The 19,789-nt window shown below is 41.6% G+C and overlaps 2 protein-coding genes across 2 annotated transcripts in view; one reads left to right on the forward strand and one right to left on the reverse strand.

The window, feature by feature from the left end:
• Positions 1-7,624: 7,624 nt before the first annotated feature.
• Positions 7,625-10,349, reverse strand: UTP23 (UTP23 small subunit processome component). Its single transcript, XM_060775806.2, has 3 exons — positions 10,081-10,349; positions 9,129-9,303; positions 7,625-8,134 (listed from the first exon to the last, which is right to left on the reverse strand). Exons 1-3 carry the CDS (start codon positions 10,266-10,268, stop codon positions 7,736-7,738), a joined length of 762 nt encoding a protein of 253 aa, XP_060631789.2. The 5' UTR covers positions 10,269-10,349; the 3' UTR covers positions 7,625-7,735.
• Positions 10,350-14,462: 4,113 nt separating this feature from the next.
• The window catches only part of EIF3H (eukaryotic translation initiation factor 3 subunit H), a 79,816-nt gene continuing 74,489 nt past the window's right edge, over positions 14,463-19,789 (forward strand). Inside the window, exon 1 of the mRNA XM_060775805.2 lies at positions 14,463-14,617. Coding sequence (XP_060631788.1) covers positions 14,507-14,617 — 111 coding nt within the window. The 5' untranslated portion in view covers positions 14,463-14,506. The remainder of the gene's footprint in view (positions 14,618-19,789) is intronic.

Consider the following 19,789-nt stretch of genomic DNA (forward strand, 5'->3'; position numbering starts at 1 on the left):
AGTCAGCCTCTCCCCCCAACCTGATATCCCTGTTGTCTCAGCACTATAAGAGGGTTTTGCAAGACTAGTTGCTCTCATTGCCGCATGGTTTTGAGGCAACAGTGTAGTAATGGTGAAGTCATGGACCATATTTTCATTCTTGCAAGCCACTGGTGATCCACGGACCATAGCTTGTGAACCACTGTTTTAAGGTGAAGTATTTCAGGGCAGGTAGGAAACTAACAGAAGATCATTGAATAACTTGGCAAACCAGCTATCACAGTGATTTACTGTCTTCATTGAGGGAAAGTCTCAGCTGGTTCTCCACCTTGGGCTCAAATATGATAAACCAGGGCTACTTAAACCTTTTTCATTCAACCTTGTTTTGTCTGAGAAATGTATATGTGACTCCAGATATATAAAAAGTACATATCAAACCATTAGTAATAATAAATCATACATTTATTTTAAAACAATTTGGTGTTTTTTTAGCAATCTCTGCACAAAGAATTCCCATGTCCAGTGACTTCATAGGCAGATACATCAGCACCAAGTTTGAGGCATTGAGGAAAGGAGGAATGTGAAGGACAAGTGGAACACACAAGTCAGGAGGCAAAATGGGTGAAAGAGGAAGAATCTAATCTAGAATTTGTGCCTCTCACGAAAGACGCAGCAAAATGGAGAAGCAGGGAAAGAGGGACCCCAGCCCTGGACTCCCAAGATGGGAAGGAAAAAAACCCAGACTCCCAAGATGAGAAGAGACATCCTTCCTCACAGATTCCCAAGAGAGACCTCTGATTCCCTAAATGGAAAAAAGAGAAAAAAATCCAGTGCTTTCTTACTCTGTCCCACAGGCCTCGAGGCTGGGGTCCCCAGCAAAGCCCTCCCTTTTTCCTTATTCCCCTCCCTTTTCTCTCAGGCGAGCATAGGCAAGAGTCCAGCTCCGAAGAGGATGTTTCTTTACTCCCTCCTTCACCTCATTGTTGGCTCCACCCTCTCCAAAATTGTTGTGACCTCAATATAAAGCTATAACATCCCCAAATGGGATCACGACTCACATTTTAAGAAGCTTTGTGATAGATGACTGTTCATGTTGACACAATGGATAGGGTATTTGGCTAAGCACAGGTAAAAGAATTGACATCGGAGTCACTTCATCTGATACTATTGGAGAAGTCAGCTGGAGATCCCGGAGAAATACCTGCCCTGAGTCCCTTTGGGGAAATAGAGCAGAATATAAATGAAATTATTATTATTATTATTATTATTATTATTATTATTATTATATACCTGTGTCTTGAGACTATTTTAGTCAACCCCTGGTGTGCATAGCTTTTCCCAATTATTACTGGGTTGAAAGGCCACTCTACATGTCGTCCTACCAACCAAAAGTAAATTCATGGGTAAGTTATTCTATTCCTTTTGTGCGTTTGTGTGTAGTGCTCAAGAGCACATAAAGGTAGTATTAATGTAAAATTCTATTAATATCAAGCCACACTACTCATTTTCCCCTTTCAGCACTTTCCCTTTGCGATATTTAACATGAGGCCATCTTCAGCTTTCAGGCAAGGCAGTAGGATGAATGGGAGAGGGAATGGCCTGGGAAGATTGCTAATTATGCACTTGGAGCTCCCTATCAAAGAACTAATCTGGCCCATTTCTTTTTAGTTTGAAGTCTGCCATTCCATTTAGAGCATTCTGCAATCTAATGAATTAGTGGAGATGCTCCTATGTGCTCCTTGGCTATGTGCTCTTTGCAGGATTGTTGTAAATAAAGTTTAAAATTGAACAAGTTTTTGGTCAAATGGGTCCAACATGTTGATTGTAAGATATAGTTAGAGCAATGGGGAAAATATGGGCCAATTAATTTAAAGATATATTGTTATACAATTTAAAGGAAACCCTTATAAAAGAATATATATAAAAGTGGTATTTGACTCCAGTACATTATCCAAAATGCATGAAGGGGCAAAAACTTGATGCTAGAAATGTGGAACATAGTAAGATACATTTTATATGAGATTAACTTGCGATAAAACAAAGACATATTAGAAGCTGGTACAGATGTTGATGCAAGATATATTTAAAAAATAGAATACATTTGAGAACAACTTTTTTTTACCAGGACGTTCAAAATTAGCAAAAATTAGGAGCATTCATTTCAAACTGTTTAATATGATTCTGGCAGTGACGTGATTGTGTGGTCAAAAAAATTATACTGATCTTTCAATCAAGGAATTCTGGGTTTTGAAGATTTTTCAAACTTCAGAAATAGATACATTGTCTATTTTGATTGGACATTTTTTTTAAAAAAAGACTAGGAACTTTTTATCTTAATAATAATAATAATAATAATAATAATAATAATAATAATACTTTATTTCTATCCCACCATCTCCCATAGGGTCTCGAGGCGACTTACAAAATAGCACACAAAGATGCCATACATAAAATACATAATACATAAACTAAAATACATCAAAATGAAAACAATAATAGATTACATATAAATTGGATAAAACAATCTCTATTAAAATAGAATCAGTTAAAAGATCCATGAAATCAATGAATCAACCCAGCTGAATGCAGATAGAATATAGATATAAAGTGCTAAGTGATTGACAATCAGTTCTGATTGCTGTCTAAACATTATCAAAGGCCTGCCGAAAAAAAGAACCCAAATTTTTAACTGGACCCGAACCGTATAGGACTTTATAGGTAATAAACTGCACTTTGAATTGGGATCGGAAACTTATTGGCAGCCAGTGGAGCTGCTTCAATAGGGGCATGGTATGCTCCCTATAATTAGCTCCAGTTAGTAACCTGGCTGCCGATTTTTGTACCATTGCAATTTCTGAGCCGTCTTCAAAGCCAGCCCCACTTAGAATGCATTACAACAATCCATTCTAGATGTAACTAAGGCATGGACCACCATGTTCAAGTCAGGCTTTTCAAGGTACGGTTGCAGCTGGTACACATGTTTCTTTATAAAGAAGAAAGAAAGACAATACTTTGGAAGATTGTGCTTTACTGCCTGTATGAAGGTTAGTTACGTAGTAAGAAGTTTATGATACCTCTAATTTTATGTCTTTGGTTTGGAGGGTAGAAAGTTAACTTTTACCCTTTTTCTCACTGAATCAGAGAGAGTGGATAAATTAGTGATTGTTTTTCTATTTTTATAGTGGTTTTTGTATCATTTCTGTTTAGTAGGCTTCTTTTGTGTATGCTATTCAAAATATAATAAAGTTATATGTAAAAAACACCAGCTTTTGCTCAAGCTATAATGGTTAGTTAAACGGTGATTAAGGCCCCTTCCAAACTGCCCCTATATCCCAGGATCTGATCCCATATTACTGGCTTATCCCAAATTATCTGGCAGTGGAGACTCATATAGTTCAGTTCAAATCAGAAATAAAGTGCAGACTCATATAATCCAGCTTAAATCAGTGTAAAAGGGGCACAATATGCTCTGCTGAATTAGAGCTATCACCCGTTTCCACAGTGCTCAGACACATCACTAAGGTAAGGCTGCAGAGAAATAAAATCTAATTTCTTATTTATTTTTAAGTATTGGCTGAACTAAAAGGAGGATTTAAAATGTACTTTTCAATCTTGAAAAAGATTTTTTAAAAAGAAACGTTAAAAGCTGTTTAAGGGGGCAAGTTATATAATCTCGATGGCTTACTGAGCTCGAAAAGAGAATTGGGAAAACTTGGGGCCTCTAGGCGTGAAATTACAGCATCTGTTAGGAGCAATCCTCGTTTGCAGAGACAGTCTGCTCTCTCTCTGGTGTGAACTGAAGCATGATACGGATGTGGCTGTCACTCATCGTCCACTTATATATGTAATTACAGAGGGTGTCTGGCTAGACTGGCAAATGCATTAAAAGCAAACATGGAAGAAATCTGAAATGCAGACAACTAGCATTTAAAAAGGGGAATGAGACCATTCAGTGATGAATTTTGAGTTCTATTATTTCAGTCTGAATTAATGCCTAACTTAAATAAGCGGTGAGCTATATCAATTTCATACACACTTCAGTACTGACTTTCTCTGGGTTGAAAGATAGAGCTCTGCTCCTGCCAGTATCTTTTAAGCACAGAGTTATTAAACCTGTCAATGATGGAAAAGTATTCCTTTAGCAATTCGCAACAGTAACACAGAAATGGTGAAAACATGAGCCACCGCCATTCCCTCAACCATTTTTTTAAATTCAGAAAGGCTATTTCATCCTGCATCAAAAAAATCCCAAGATTATAGCAACAAGACGGATTGATAACTGGCAAATAGAGGGAGAAAACGTGGAGGCAGGGACAGGATTTGTATTTCTAGGTGCAAAGATTATTGCAGAAGCAGACTGCAGCCAGGAAATCAGGAGACACTTACTTCGTGGGAGGAGAGCAATGACCAATCTCAATAAAATAGTGAAGAGGAGAGACATCACAATGGCAACAAAGATCTGCATAGTCAAAACAATGGTATTCCCTGTAGTAACCTTATGACACAAAGCAGAAAGGATTAAGTGAGAGGCAGTCGGTGGGGTCATGTAAATTCCAAACAAGGAACCCTGGGATGCCTGCCTGTGGTGGAGGAAATATATCAAATCTAGGATGAAATTCTCCCCGAATGAAAGCATTCCTTGGGTGCTAAGCCGTAGCGTTTGGGGAGAACATTGGCAGAGTTTGGGCTACTTGCTCACAGCGCTCGCTTTAACCTGCAATGTCAGTTGAGAGACTGCCTTTGGAGGCTTCTTAGCACTTGGAATTATAGACAGTTTGTGGAAACCAGAGGCTGTCTGTGTAACCTCTGCCACATACACATTTCTCAGTTTTATTACGTGTATAGAAGATTGGGAATGCTATGGGGTCCCAAGACCTAAAAAATAGCATTGCAATGGCACACAGCCTGCAGGCCACACTTTTGCCATATGACATAAGGCTTCCTCCTGTGATTATTGCTTCCCCAAGTTAATGGCTGTGTTTTGTCAACTATCCTACAAAGTCAATCAGGACAGGAACAGATGAACAACTTCCTCCCCATGCACTGCTGCACACAATGAACAGTTTCACCAGAGCAATAAAGCACAATAAATTGGGTCACACAGCTGCACTATGAAGTTTTACAAGAGTTGGATGATGGTGGGGGCTTGCCTGATACAAATGGGCTAAGAGTTCATGGACGAGGTAGGGTTCTGAACTCATCTGTGGATCTTTTGAACCATATACTGAAGCAAACCTTCCTAAATACATGGATCATTTCAAGTTAGTGAATATTTCAAATTCAAACTCACATTTTGTCATATGTCACAGACTACTCTTTATAAACAAGCCTGTTTAGATGACTACCACCAAGTGTATAGCAACCATTGTTACAGAAATAAACAAATTTACACAAGGGGTATAGTGACAAGACTTAAGAACCCGAATTCCATGATGAAGACTCAGCTCCTTCCTCCAATTATTTAGTAGCCCTTAAAGATATAAAGATGCAATGGGATTTCTTGCTGTTTAAACCAGTCCTTCACTGATTTCTAAAGTCTTTGCATTCCTTGAGTAGCAAAAGGACTTATGTAACCTTTAGATTTAATAAATTGTAGTATCCCACTTTCTTTTACACACAGAACAGTCTATAAGCCTTTTACACTTAGTTCCCATTGTCTCTGGCCCCTTCCACACAGCTGAATAATGTCTCACATTATCTGATTTGAACTTGAATATATGGCAGTGTGAACTCAAGATAACCCAGTTCAAAACAGATATTGCGGGATTTTCTGCCTTGGTATTCTGGGTTATATAACTGTGTGGAAGGACCCTGTCTAAGCCTAAAACAAAATGCTAAAGATGCAATTCAATCTATTTAATGGTAATTCTAATTTAACAAAATGATAATTATTCCTGGGCAGACTGACTGGACTGAACTCCAAGTTGCTGACAGGCATAAAAGATGATTTTAAATTTTGATGTTATTGAAATCCTATCCCTGCACTCCTCAGAGATCTACATTCCCCAGCCTTCTCTATTCATTCAATACTTTTTAATTGTTCTAGTCCTGTCTCTTCCAATGTTCTGCAGAAATCAATACTATGCATCATGTCCTGTCTTTAGGGAACCAATTAATCACTTTTTTTCAGAGTGATCAGAATGATATAGACAAATATTGAAAAATTTTCACACCACTCAAGAATATGCCAGGCAATATTACAAAAGCTAGCTTTAGTTCCCAGCAAACTAGAACGTGTGTGGATAGGAGTAATAAAAGATAAAGTGACAAAGGATTTCTACTTAAGTAATGATCTATTTATGATCCTGCAATCATATAAAATGGATATGGAATGGAACTGTAATAACTGCAGAATTCGTTTGATCAGGAGTGGGAAATATTTGGGCATTGAATGTTTGCCTTTTATGTTTGGAATCTGCCCTGAGTCCCTTTGGGGAGATAGAGTGGAATATAAATAAAGTTGTTGTTGTTGTTGTTATTGGGTTGTTGTAGGTTTTTCCGGGCTATACTTATTTTATTTATTTATTTGCATTATTTCTACCCCACTCATATCAGCCCGGAGGCGACTCAGAGCGGCGGCCATGTTCTAGACCTCACTACCTCTGACGATGCTTGCTATAGATGCAGGTGAAATGTCAGAATGCCTCTAGAACATGGCCAGATAGCCGAAAAAACCTACAACAACCCAGTGATTCCGGCCATGAAAGCCTTCGACAATACACCATTATTATTATTATTATTATTATTATTATGTGCAGGCTGCATACTAGCCAGGAACCTTGGTACCCCAAGTTTCTGATGTCTTACCCAAAAAGCATTCTTCACCCAGGTATTGCCATATGTAATTCCACAGAAGACTCCAGTGTCAGCAGATTTACTTACCTTCCTGCTGTCAAACATTAAGGAATTGTTGTAGGTAACCTATTTGGTGCAACTAAACTACAGGTGTGAAAGTGCAGCTGCCCATCCCATATTTGGCAATTTTTGATCTTCAGTGGCAGAAATAACCAGGCCTCAGAGAACCTTGTGAAAACAAGCCAGAGACATGCCAATATACATAGATCACACCAATTAAACCTATATTTAGGCCATCTGTACTTGTAAGTCAACAGAATTTGAGAGTTCAAATATAATATAAATAGGCATGGGTAAATCACTACTAAATATTTGTTAAGTCCTGGCTAAACATAGAAATAGGAGAGAGCCAATTGTGGGTTTGATTTCCTTTTAAATGGAAATAACATCTAGAACATGGATATACACAGGAATCTAATTTTTGGGCTATAATAATTTGAGGGGAGGGGACATAGGAAGGGAACACTTTGACAGAAGAAACCCTAATTTGAAAGAAATGTTGAGGAGTATGAGATTTCCTTTTTAAACTCTTTTTTACCCATTTGATATTTTTATTAAGAGATAATTAATATATTGACCTCTCAATTTGCCCATCAGTATTTGTGTAAAATGCCATGTGGTTGATGATTTTGTTTGATTCCGGTCCAATCTCCCCAATCTTGCAATTTTCAATATTGTTTACAGAAGAGCTATTTGTTATACAGTTCTACAAAATAAAATGAAAAAAGTGAAGTGGGAAAGAGGATATTTTGATTCACTATATAAATACGGCACCGAATTATAGAACTAGTTGTTTTTTAACAAGGGAATACAAATATTTATTTTAATAATATAATAGCAGAACATATTATCATTTTTCAAAGTTCAAATAATATCCAGGTCCAATCATTTCCCAAGCCTTTTATGCTTCAACATTCTGTGATCCTGACTGTACAATCCCTGCTGTTGTTTCCAGTTTCCTTTTCTTTCGGTTCCTTTTCACCTTTTTCTTAGTTGTTGCAGGCTGTGTGGCCTCTTGGCTTTTGTTCTTTTTCTTCTTCTTCAGGCAACTGAGAGGATTAGGACCAGCAATCCTTTTCCTTTTCCTTTTTTTGCCTTCTGAAGTTTTCACTAGGCCCTGTTCTTCTTTCAGGCGTGAAATGCTCTCTTTCTGATGCTCTGGAATAAGTTGATTGGTCTGCATGGCTTGCACAGAGGCTAAAGATGCGGCAGAAGGTTTGTCCAGAACTATAGTGTTCTGAATGATGAACAGAAGAGGAATTCCAACTCTTTTCTTTATTTTTTTTGCCAGAGTCTGGTCCTATCAAATATTTAAAGATACAAATCAAAAGAAGTCCACACAGTCCAGGTTTCATATACATAGACATTTCATTGACAAAATGACAGTACAATATAAACCTTTCTTCTCTTCCAAAATGCCAGTTTTGGAGGGAGAGAAGAAGATGCATTTTCTGATGGACTAAGGCTCCTTCTGCACTGCCTTATAATCCAGATTATTAAAGCAGATAATCTACATGATCTGCTATAAATTGGATTATGTGAGTCTACACTGCCATATAATCCAGTTCAAAGCAGATAATCTGGATTTTATATGGCAGTGTAAAAGGAGTCTTAATTCCCTCTCACATTGCTTGAAGGAGCTGCTGTTGTTTTTCTACTTGCAAAATGATGAAATGATGTTGCTATATAAATAAATAAATAAATAAATGATTACAATAGAAAAAAAAACCCTATTGAGGGGAAAGCCTAATTTTCTTCTCCTGGTTGCTTGCTATAGGAGGGCTTTTGTCTGATGAGATAGGATTGATGTTGTTTTTGTTGTTGTTGTGTGATTTCAAGTCATTTCATACTTAGGCTGACCCTGAGCGAGGGCCGGGTAAATGACCTTGGAGGGCCGTATCCAGCCCCTGGGCCTTAGTTTGAGGACCCCTGGTCTATGGCAACATTTGCATAAAGTCCCCATTGACACTGCTTTTGAAGAGTGTTAAAAAAACAGTGTGAAGAGCTGCAGCTAAACAAATATCCTGTTACAGCAGGCATGGGCAAACTTTGGCCAACCACGTGTTTTGGACTTCACATCCCACCATTCCTAACATCCTACCGGTACATTATTAGGAATGGAGGGAGCTGAAGTCCAAAACATCTGAACAGCCGAAGTTTGCCAATGCCTGCTTGCAACAACACTGCCATGAGGAATGCTGAATACACCAATTGAAAACTCATTGTCGAAGAGAATGGTTCTGAGTCATGAGGGAAATTGGGTACTTTTCAATGGAAGTTTAAGTGAATATTACCTGCGTAGCAGTGAAATAATGATGTGGGTTGTCACCTTCGGTCATGGACAGCAGGCAGGCTGAGCCGCTCACTGGGCTTTTGAAGTGAGAACAATGACGGACTTGGAATCTCTGTGCGATCAGTTTCGCACCATACAACTCCTTTCCTAGGGATTCCAGTTCCTTGAGGACACATCTAAGGAAAAAAAGTAGACAAGAATGGTAACTACAAGAAGAATCTTCATTAATTGTATTACTTCATGACTATTATCATATTACAACATGAGGAACAGCTAGGCCTTGAAAACAGTAGGCATCCTGCAACAGCTCCTTTGGAGATGCGCTCATTGACAGAACTGAGAATTCATAGGGATCTAACACCCCTTCTACACTGCCATATAAAATCCAGATTATCTGTTTTGAACTGGATTATGTGGCAGTGTAGATTCATATAATCCAGTTCAAAGCAGATAATGTGGATTTTCTGCTTTAATCATTTGAAATGGATCTTTAAAAAAGGACAATGATATGTTGCATGTTCCAGGGTGGGCAAACCAGACACTCTCCACATCAACACTGACAAAGAAACAGCAAGAAATACTGTTTACCCACAAGCATAAAGAAATTACATATATTAGAAACCAACACTTTCTCATTACTTTATTTTCCAGTTCAACAGACTGGGCCACAGCAACACGTGGCAGGGGACAGCTAGTTGTATATAATTCGATTTCAGGTGCGTTGAAGGGCACTCAGAAGCTATTTGGGATTCCAGAACAGGGATGCTTCCTCAAGGCTGGGTGAAATAAAATGACACTTCTCTGCAGCCTATCAGCTCTCAGAGAAGGAACTGTTCCGGCCAATCAGAGGCCGCGTCCAGCACAAGCCCCCGATTCGAATGCCCGGCTCCAGCCAATAGGAGCGGCAGCTTTCTGAGGAGTTGGTGGTGCTCTCCTTTTCCTGTCCAACTCACCGCGTGGTGCAGAGCTGCGTGGCGCCGCCCAGGTATCCCGGCAGCTGTTCTCGGATCTGGATCTTGTTGCGCAGCGCCGCCTGGCAGAAGGTCCCGTCCAGCAAAACTTGGAAGGGCTCCCGGAAGCCGAAGTTGTACTTGTAGAAGCCCACGTTCCTCTTGGCGTGCTTCTGCCGCGTGATCTTCATGGCGGAGGCCGGGAAGGGACCATAGAGAGGGAAACAGACAGCCGGGCCTCCCTCCCTCCCATCCGGAAGTAGGGCTCTTGCGCCGGAAGGAGCACACATTCGACGCATGCGCGGTGGGATCTAGAGGAAACTGGCCCAAAACTGGCTCACGTGCTTATCCTTGGATATTCTTGCCTGCAGATGTAATGCAGTTTTAAACCGCTTTAACTGCCATGGCTCAATGCTGTGGAATATTGGGATGTATAGCCAGATGAGGAAGGAGCCAGCACACTGGCAAAGAAGGCTGAAGACCTTCTGAAACTACAACTCCCAATATTTCATAGCATTAGTTAGTTAAACAACTGCCTGAAACCACGGCTTCTAAAATAAATCTACAGCCTTGGCTATTAAAAGTGTTGTCAAACTGAGTTTGTTCTATTATTGAAGGCTTTCAACTGTTTAGCCGGTATCGCACCACCTGACACCCGCCGGGAAGTAGCAGCCAATAGTGAAAGGACCAAGGCAGAGACATCTCCAGCTCATCCCTTGTTTGGGTATCAACTAGCACGACAACGACTTAAAACAAGAAATAGTTTTCTAAGATCTACAGAGACACTTGCTGGAACACCTCAGCAAGCAAGAGTCCAAAAGTGGCAGGCTCAAACCCAGAACCTCATTCAATGGATGATACCAAATGAGAGACTCCCCCCTGGACACACAGAAAACTGGGCGACTTGGAAGGCGCTGAACAGACTGCGCTCTAGCACCACGAGATGCAGAGCCAACCTTCAGAAATGGGGCTACAAAGTGGAATCCATGACATGCGAGTGTGGAGAAGAGCAAACCACTGACCACCTGCTGCAATGCAACCTGTGCCCTGCCACATGCACAATGGAGGACCTTCTTGCGGCAACACCAGAGGCACTCCAAGTGGCCAGATACTGGTCAAAGGACATTTAACCAACTACCAAACTCACAAATGTTGTATTTTGTCTGTCTGTCTGTTTGTTAAAAAATGCAACACAACTGTTTGGTCTGCCCCTGACACGATAAATAAATATGGCTGGAATCACTGGGTTATTGTAGTTTTTTTGGGCTGTATGACCATGTTCTAGAAGGATTCTCTCCTGATGTTTCGCCTGCATCTGTGGCAAGCATCCTCAGAGGTTGTAAGGTGTGTTGGAAACAAGGAAAATTGGGTTTATATATCTGTGCAAAGTCCACGGTGGCAGTAACACTCTAAAATTATAACAGTAAATAAAGAACAACACTGAAACACGGGAACTCCAGACAAGAAACAATCAGGGACAGCTAATCACCTCTCAACAAAAGATTACCCCAGGCAGTAACAAGCCTCACCTAAAAACTGTCAGGCCATGAAATGCTAATCAAGGTGGCCAATTGAAACATTCACACCTACCTCCAACAGACAAGAGTTCTTTCTCCCACCCTGGACTTTCCATAGATATATAAACCCCATTTTCCTAGTTTCCAGCCGACCTCACAACCTCTGAGGATGCCTGCAATAGATGCAGGAGAAACGTTAGCAGAGAATCCTTCTAGAATAGTGGTTCTCAACCTGGGGTCCCCAGATGTTTTTGGCCTACAACTCGCAGAAATCCCAGCCAGTTCACCAGCTGTTAGGATTTCTGGGAGGTGAAGGCCAAAAATATCTGGGGACCCCAGGTTGAGAACCACTGTTCTAGAACATGAGTTCATTCTACAATATAAACGTGGCCAATTCAGTATTTTATTGTCATTTCTTAGAATCATAGAGTCCAACCCCCTGCCATGCAGGAAAAGCGCAGTCAAAGTATCTCTGACAGATTACCACCCAGCCTCTTTTTTAAAAGCCTCCAAAGGAGGAGTTTTCACCACACTCCGAGGCAGAGAGTTCCACTGCTGAACAGCTCTTATAGTCAGGAAGTTCATCGTAATAGGTTCTTTCCTATAATTTGAACCCATTGCTCCGAGTCCTAGTCTCCAGGGCAGCAGAAATGAAGCTTGCTCCCACCTCCCCGTGACTTCCCCTCACGTATTTATACAAGCCATAATGTCTCCTCTCAATCTCTTCTGCAGGCTAAACATGCCCAGCTATTTAAGCAGCTCCTCATAGGGCTTGTTCTCCATCATTTTAGTCCTCCTCTGGACACTTCGTAGCTTGTCAATATCTCTCTTAATTTGTGGTGCATAGAATGGAATACAGTATTCCAGGTGAAATCTGGCCAAAGCAGAATAGAGAAGGCACCATGACTTCCCTCGATCTAAACACTATGTACTTTTGATGCAGCCCAAAATCTTACTGGCTTTTTAAGCTGCTGCATCACACTGTTGGCTCATGTTCAACTTGTTGTCCATGGAGACTCCCAAGATCTTTTTCACATGGACTGTTGTCAAGCCAGGCATCACCCATTTTGTATCTTTGCATTTCATTTTGCTCTTCCCAAGTGTAATATCTTACATTTGTCCTTGTTGAAATTAATTTTGTTACTTTTGCCCCAGCTCTCTTGGCTCTTGAGGTTGTTTTGAATTCTGATCCTGTCCTCTGGAGTATTAGCTGTCCCTCCTAATTTGGTGTCATTTGCAAACTTGAAAAGCATGCCTTCTTAACCTTCATTCATGTCATTAATAAAGACATTGAACTGCACTGGGCCCAGGACCGAACCCTGCAGCACTCCACTAATCACTTTTTTCCTGGATGAACTATTGGTGAGCACCTCTAATCTGTTGAGGTCATTTTGGATTCTGATCCTGTTTGTTTAGGAGACAGTTGATACTGTTCCAACCCCATTCCTGTCATTCTGTTATTTTTAATGGATTTTGTGGCAGTGAATGGCTGAGAAGGATGGGATATAAATTCTGAAAAAATGAAGATTTGGCGTGGTGTAGTTTTTTTAAGTTTTGTGCTAGGAGACCCCTGTTTGAATCCTGGCACAAATAACAAACATAGTAAAGGTAAAGGTTGTGCCCCTGACATTAAGTCCAGTCCTGTCCGACTCTAGGGTGTGGTGCTCATCTCCATTTCTAAGCCGAAGAGCCGGCGTTGTCCGTAGACACCTCCAAGGTCATGTGGCTGGCATGACTGTATGAGCACTGTTACCTTCCCGCCGGAGCAGTACCTATTAATCTATTCACATTTTCATGTTTTCGAACTGCAAGGTTGGCAGAAGCTGGGGCCGACAGCGGAAGCTCACGCCGCTCCCCGGATTCGAACCTGTGACCTTTCGGTCAATAAGCTCAGCAGCTCAGCACTTTAACCCATTGCGCCACCGGGAGGACGGGGGGTTCTATATATATGCATATATATATCCACAATATATTTAAATCTGTATAATAATAGAGAAGAAATAATAAATATAAATTTATTTATTTATTTATTTACAGCTTTTATATTCTGCCCTTCTCACCCTGCAGGAGACTCAGGGCGGATTACAGTGTACACATATATATGGCAAACATTCAATGCCAATTTTTGACATGCAAACATATACAGACATATACAGAGGCTATTTAACTTTTTCTGGCCGTTAGGGGAGCTGTTGCTTTCATTGTCCATCTGTGACGCTGATGAAGCACTTCCGCATTCCCTGCACGCTTCCCCGCTGGAATGCTTTGCTGGAGTCTTCTTTATGTCCTCATAAATCAGTTAATTTAGCCTCCCCACACTTTAAGGTGGTACCTAATTTTCCTACTTGACAGATGCAACTGTCTTTCGGGTTGCAAAGGTCGACAACAGGCTACACACAATTGGTTGGAAACCCACTCCAACCTGGGCTGGCTTCGAACTCATGACCTTTTGGTTAGAGTGATCTTAATGCAGCTGACACTCAGCCAGCTGCGCCACAATGGAAATATATTGTATTTATACTCTACAATGTTTAAAATACAATTTATATTATTATATATTTAAACGATATATCTAAATCTGTATAATACTATAGAAGAAAATACATTTTCATGTGTTGTATTTATATTGTACAATATTTAGAATATAATTTATATTTAAATATATATTTAGATATACGTGCACTAATATTTAGTAAACACGCTTGTGTATAAGCGTGTTTGTATCTATTTATTAGTATATAAAACCAAGTGCACATGCTTTGGCAACCACTCCTCTTTGCCCAACTTGTCTCGTTCCCGGAACCTTTCTTCATGGGCTCCTGGTTTCCGCCCGGACGCTATTATTGCGGTGGAAGGCACTTCCGCTCTCTCCCTTTCCCGGTAGGCGTGCTCACTCTCTCTTTCTCTCAGCGATGGCGTCGCGCAAAGAAGCAGCCGGCGCTCCTTCGTCGTCCGTCGCCAAAGTGAAGGGCAAGTCAGCTCCGGGCGACTCTGCCGTGAAGCAAGTGCAGATTGACGGCCTGGTGAGAGAAGAGGGAGAAGGAGGAGTTGGGGGAGGAGGAGGGAGCATCTACACCAGGCAAGGGCCAAACTGGGCCTTCCAGGTGTTTTGGACTTCAACTCCCACAATTCCTAACAGCCTCAGGCCTCTTCCTTTTCCCCCTCAGCCGCTTAAGCGGCTGAGCGGGAAAGGAAGAGGCCTGAGGCTGTTAGGAATTGTGGGAGTTGAAGTCCAAAACACCTGGAAGGCCCAGTTTGGCCCTTACCTGGTGTAGATGCCTCAAATAATTCCTCTTGGATGCAGAAGGGGGGAAAACAACAACCCCATTCCCACCTAACACCATAAGATCCAATTTCAAGTCCATTGTGAACCAGCAACAGGTATCCGTATTTATAGCTCGCTGTTTTATTTCAGGACATACTTACTTACTTAGGCGATCCCTCGTTGGACGAGTAAGATGGTCTTCCATTATGGGTTCCTTGTGGGTCCGCATGTGGCTGTGGAGCCCTATTCTTGCTCTGCATTTTCTTCCACAGTGAGGGCATTGGTTTCCAGGTGGAAGGCGGTCCCGGTCGGGGTTGGCTTGACGCGCCTTCCTCCTGGCACGTTTCTCTCTTTCAACCTCCACTCGTGCCTCCTCAAATTCTGCAGCACTGCTGGTCACAGCTGACCTCCAGCTGGAGCGCTCAAAGGCCAGGGCTTCCCAGTTCTCAGTGTCTATGCCAGAGATTTTAAGGTTGGCTTTGAACCCATCTTTAAATCCCTTTTCCTGTCCACCAACGTTCCGTTTTCCATTCTTAAGTTCAGAGTAGAGCAACCGCGTTGGGAGACTGCTCAGGCATCCGGACAACGTGGCCGGTCCAGCGGAGTTGATGGCGGAGGACCATCGCTTCAATGCTGGTGGTCTTGCTGGTGGTCTTTGCTTCTTCCAGCACGCTGACGTTTGTCCGCTTGTCTTCCCAAGAGATTTGCAGGATTTTCCGGAGGCAGCGCTGATGGAATCGTTCCAGGAGTTGCATGTGACGTCTGTAGACAGTCCACGTTTCGCAGGCATACAGCAGGGTTGGGAGGACAATAGCTTTATAGACAAGCACCTTGGTATCCCTATGGATGTCCCAGTCCTCAAACACTTTCTGCTTCATTCGGGAAAATGCTGCACTCGCAGAGCTCAGGCGGTGGTGTATTTCGGTGTCGATGTTAACTTTGGTGGAGAGGTGGCTGCCAAGGTAGTGGAAATGGTCAACATTTTCTAATGTTACACCATTAAGCTGTATCTCTGGCATTGGGGAGGGGATGGCCGGTGACTGCTGGAACAGCACTTTGGTTTTCTCGATGTTCAGTGACAGGCCAAGCTTCATGTATGCTTCTGCGAAGGTGTTTAGAGTGACTTGTAGATCTTCTTCTGAATGCGCACAGATGAAATTGTCATCAGCATACTGGAGTTCTATAACAGATGTTGTTGTAACCTTGGTTTTGGCTTTCAGTCTGCTGAGGTTAAACAGCTTGCCATCTGTCCGATAGATGATTCCCACTCCGGTGGGAAGCTTCCCATCAACAAGGTGAAGTACTCTCCAGAGGCTTTGGACTACAACTCCCATTGGTAATGAAGGCTACAGACCTAGTAAAACTACAACTCCCAGTATCCCATGGTATTGAGCCAGGACAGATAAAAAGGGGGTCAAACTGGATGGATATCTGTTTGTTGTTGTTTATTTGTTCTATCGTTTCCGACTCTTCATGACCTCTTGTATACTTTCAAATCATTTCTGACTTAAGACAACCCTAAAGTCAAGCTATCCTGGGTTTTTCTGAGGTTTTGTAACTCATCAAAAGTCACACAATGGGTTTCCATGGCCAAGCAGGGAATCGAACATTGCTTCCCGGAGTCATAGCCCAATGCTCAAAGTACTACAGTACATTGGTTCTCTTTACTTGTTGTTGTTGTTCATTCACTCCGTTGCTTCCGACTCTTTGTGACCTCGTGGACCAGCCCACGCCAGAGCTAACTGTTGGCCGTCACCACCCCCAGCTCCTTCAGAGTCAAGCCAGTCACTTCAAGGATACCATCCATCCATCTTGCCCTTGGTTGGCCCTTCATTTATATAGAGAAAAAGTGGGGTACAAATAAACATAATAAGAGAGAGAAAATTGGGGTGTAAATAAACATACTGGTAATAGCACAACAATACAAGTACTGAACCTTAACACAATAAAAGATCTACTCTATTCTCTGAGTAGAATGGTAAAAGGCAAGCATCCAACCTGTTGTTGTTTATTCACTCAGTCTCTTCCAACTCTTTGTGACCTCATGGACCAGCTCATGCCAGAGCTCCCTGTTGGCCGTCACCACCCCAGCTCCTTCAGAGTCAAGCCAGTCACTTCAAGGATACCATCCATCCATCTTGCCCTTGGTTGGCCCCTCATTTATAGAGAGAAAAAGTGGGGTACAAATAAACATAATAAGAGAGAGAATAAGTGGTGTGTAAATAAACATACTGGTAATAGCACAACAAAACAAGTACTGAACCTTAACACCTACAATAAAAAGATCTACTCTATTCTTTGAGTAGAATGGTAAAAGGCAAGCATCCATCCTATTGTTGTTTATTCGCTCAGTCTCTTCCAACTCTTTGTGACCTCATGGACCAGCCCACGCCAGAGCTCCCTGTCAGCTGTCGCCCACCTTCAACTCCTTCAGAGTCAATCCAGTCACTTCAAGGATGCCATCCATCCATCTTGCCCTTGGCCAGCCTCTCATCCTTTTTCCTTCCATTTTCTCCAGCATCATTGCCTTCTCTAAGCTTTCCTCTCTCCTCATTATGTGGCCAAAGTACTTCATCTTTACCTCTAATATCCTTCCCTCCAATGAGCAGCCGGGCTTTATTTCTATCTTACAGTACATGTAGGTCAGGCATGGGCAGACTTTGGCCCTCCAGCTGTTTGGACTTCCAATAATTCCTAACAAACCGTGACTTGAAGGCACAAACACACTATAAGAAGTGGGATTCGTGCATATCAGATACCCTTTACCATCCCACAAAAAACTTTGCAGGATTATATGGCACCTAAATACCTTAAGGGGGTCGTGATGGCACAGGGGAATAAACTGCTAAGCTGCAGAACTTGCTGACCTAGTGGTCAGCAGTTTGAATCCTCGGGTCAGGATGAGGTCCCATTGTTAGCCCCCACTAACAATGGGAGTTCGAAAACGTGCAAATGTGAGTAGATCAATAAGTACTGCTTCAGCGGGATAGTGATGATGCTCAGTGCAGTCACAAAGGCCACATGACCTAGGAAGTATCTACAGACAACGCAGGCTCTTTGGCTTAGAAATGGAGATGAACACCACTAACTAGAGTTAGACTTGACTAGACTTAATGTCAAGAGGAGACCTTTATCTTTATTGAATACCTCAAAGGCATCATATCCCGTCTGATCTTAGAAGTGGGAGTTGAAACACCCAGAGGGCCCAGGTTGGCCCAGACCTGGTCTAGCCTCACTGTCTCATAGCCTCCTTATGTGTAATAACCATTGATAGACCTGGAAAGTTATTTCATCCCATTGTTATTGCATTAAGCTGCAGAATTAAACCATTAAGCTGCAGAACTTCCTTGATGGTTCGAATCTGTGGGACGGGGTGAGCTCCCATTGCTAGCTCCAACTTCTGCCAACTTAGCAGTTTGAAAGCATACAAATGTGAGTAAACCAATACGTACCATTTCGGCAGGAAAGTAGGAGATGCCTACGGACAATGCTGGCTCTTTGGCTTAGAAATGGAGATGAGCACCACCCCCCAGAGTTGGACACAACTAGACTTATTGTCAAAGGGCAACCTTTACCTTTGCCTTTAATATATCTGTTTTGAAATGTAACATATTTCAGTGGTAAATATAAGGTATAATTAAATACAAGCAGAAATTACATGTGATGTAACTTTCTAATTTCTCTAGGCCAGTGTATCTGAAATTGTGCTCCTCCAGGTTTTTTGGACTTCAGCTCCCAGAAATCCCAGCCAGCTTACCAGCTGTTAGGAATTGTGGCGGTTGAAGTCCAAAACACCTGAAGTTTGCCCAAGTCTGGTCTAGGAAATGTATACTGATTACTTTTTTTATTTCTTTCATTATATACTGCCTTTCTCCCAGGCTGGAACCAAAGATGACTTACAATTAACGGAATAATTTACCTTTGAAGACAAGTAATACTTCTTTTTTGAAATTTAACAGATTTCATGCTTTCTATGGAAAAGGTTAGGCCTACAGGTCCAAATTTCACTTTCCTACTACATATAAATGTTAGGTGGTATTATTATGACACAAGTTACTTGCCATAGTGTTTGGTTTTTGAGCATTCATAGAATTGTAGGATTGTAGAGTTGGAAGCGGCCAACACAAGTTGGATGCACCCACATGTTGAATCCCTTCCCCCCCCCCCCTCCTGAAGCAATCATTTGATCATTTTTGTTTGAACAAGGGTTTTATGCTTCAGATCTTGCACTGTTTTCTGAATTATCTAAAAATATTTTATCCAGCAGCATAACCTTCTATATAATTTTATAGGCTAAAGTGGACCTTTTAACTCTGCTGTTGTTGCAATATTTACGGTATTTTCTGGTAAAGAATAGAAGTGAAGCATCACACATAATACACACACAAAACAGGAAATATGGATATAAAATGAATAATCAAATAACCAAACAAAATATGAAATCCCAAACAGCTTCTTCTTACAGATTTCAAAGAAGTGTGGATTCAGGCCATGGCAAAGTCGTTCATAGAACCCTAGAGTTGAAAGAGATTGCATGGACCATTTAGTCCAACCCCCTGCCATGCAGGAAAAGCACAATCAAAGTACCCCTGAGAGATGGCCATCCAGCCTCTCTTTACAAACCTCCAAAAAAGGAGCTTCCACCGTACTCTGAGGCAGAGAGTTCCACTGCTGAACAACTCCTACAGTCAGGAAGTTCTTCCAGATGTCCAGGTGGAATTCCCTTTCCTGTAATTTGAACTCATTTCGCCAAGTCCTAGTTTCCAGGGCAGCAGAAAACAATCCTGCTCCTGCTTTCTTATGACATCCTTTCATATATTAAAACATAGTTATGTTTGCTTTCAACCTTCGTGTCTGTTGGCTAAACAGACACAATTCTTTCAGCTACTCATTATAGGGCATGGTTTCCAAATCTTTGACCATTTTAGTT

Source organism: Anolis sagrei, chromosome 4 (genome assembly GCF_037176765.1).
Source record: "Anolis sagrei isolate rAnoSag1 chromosome 4, rAnoSag1.mat, whole genome shotgun sequence".
Classification (NCBI taxonomy): domain Eukaryota; kingdom Metazoa; phylum Chordata; class Lepidosauria; order Squamata; family Dactyloidae; genus Anolis; species Anolis sagrei.

What these genes read in the sequence shown, in the direction of transcription:
- UTP23 (XM_060775806.2), bottom strand. Translation starts at nt 10,268, where the DNA reads ATGAAGATCACGCGGCAGAAGCACGCCAAGAGGAACGTGGGCTTCTAC. An exon ending in ACGCAGCTCTGCACCACGCG is followed by an intron (nt 9,304 to 10,080) that starts GTGAGTTGGACA and finishes TTTTTTCCTTAG; the next exon opens with ATGTGTCCTCAAGGAACTGG. An exon ending in ATTATTTCACTGCTACGCAG is followed by an intron (nt 8,135 to 9,128) that starts GTAATATTCACT and finishes AATATTTGATAG; the next exon opens with GACCAGACTCTGGCAAAAAA.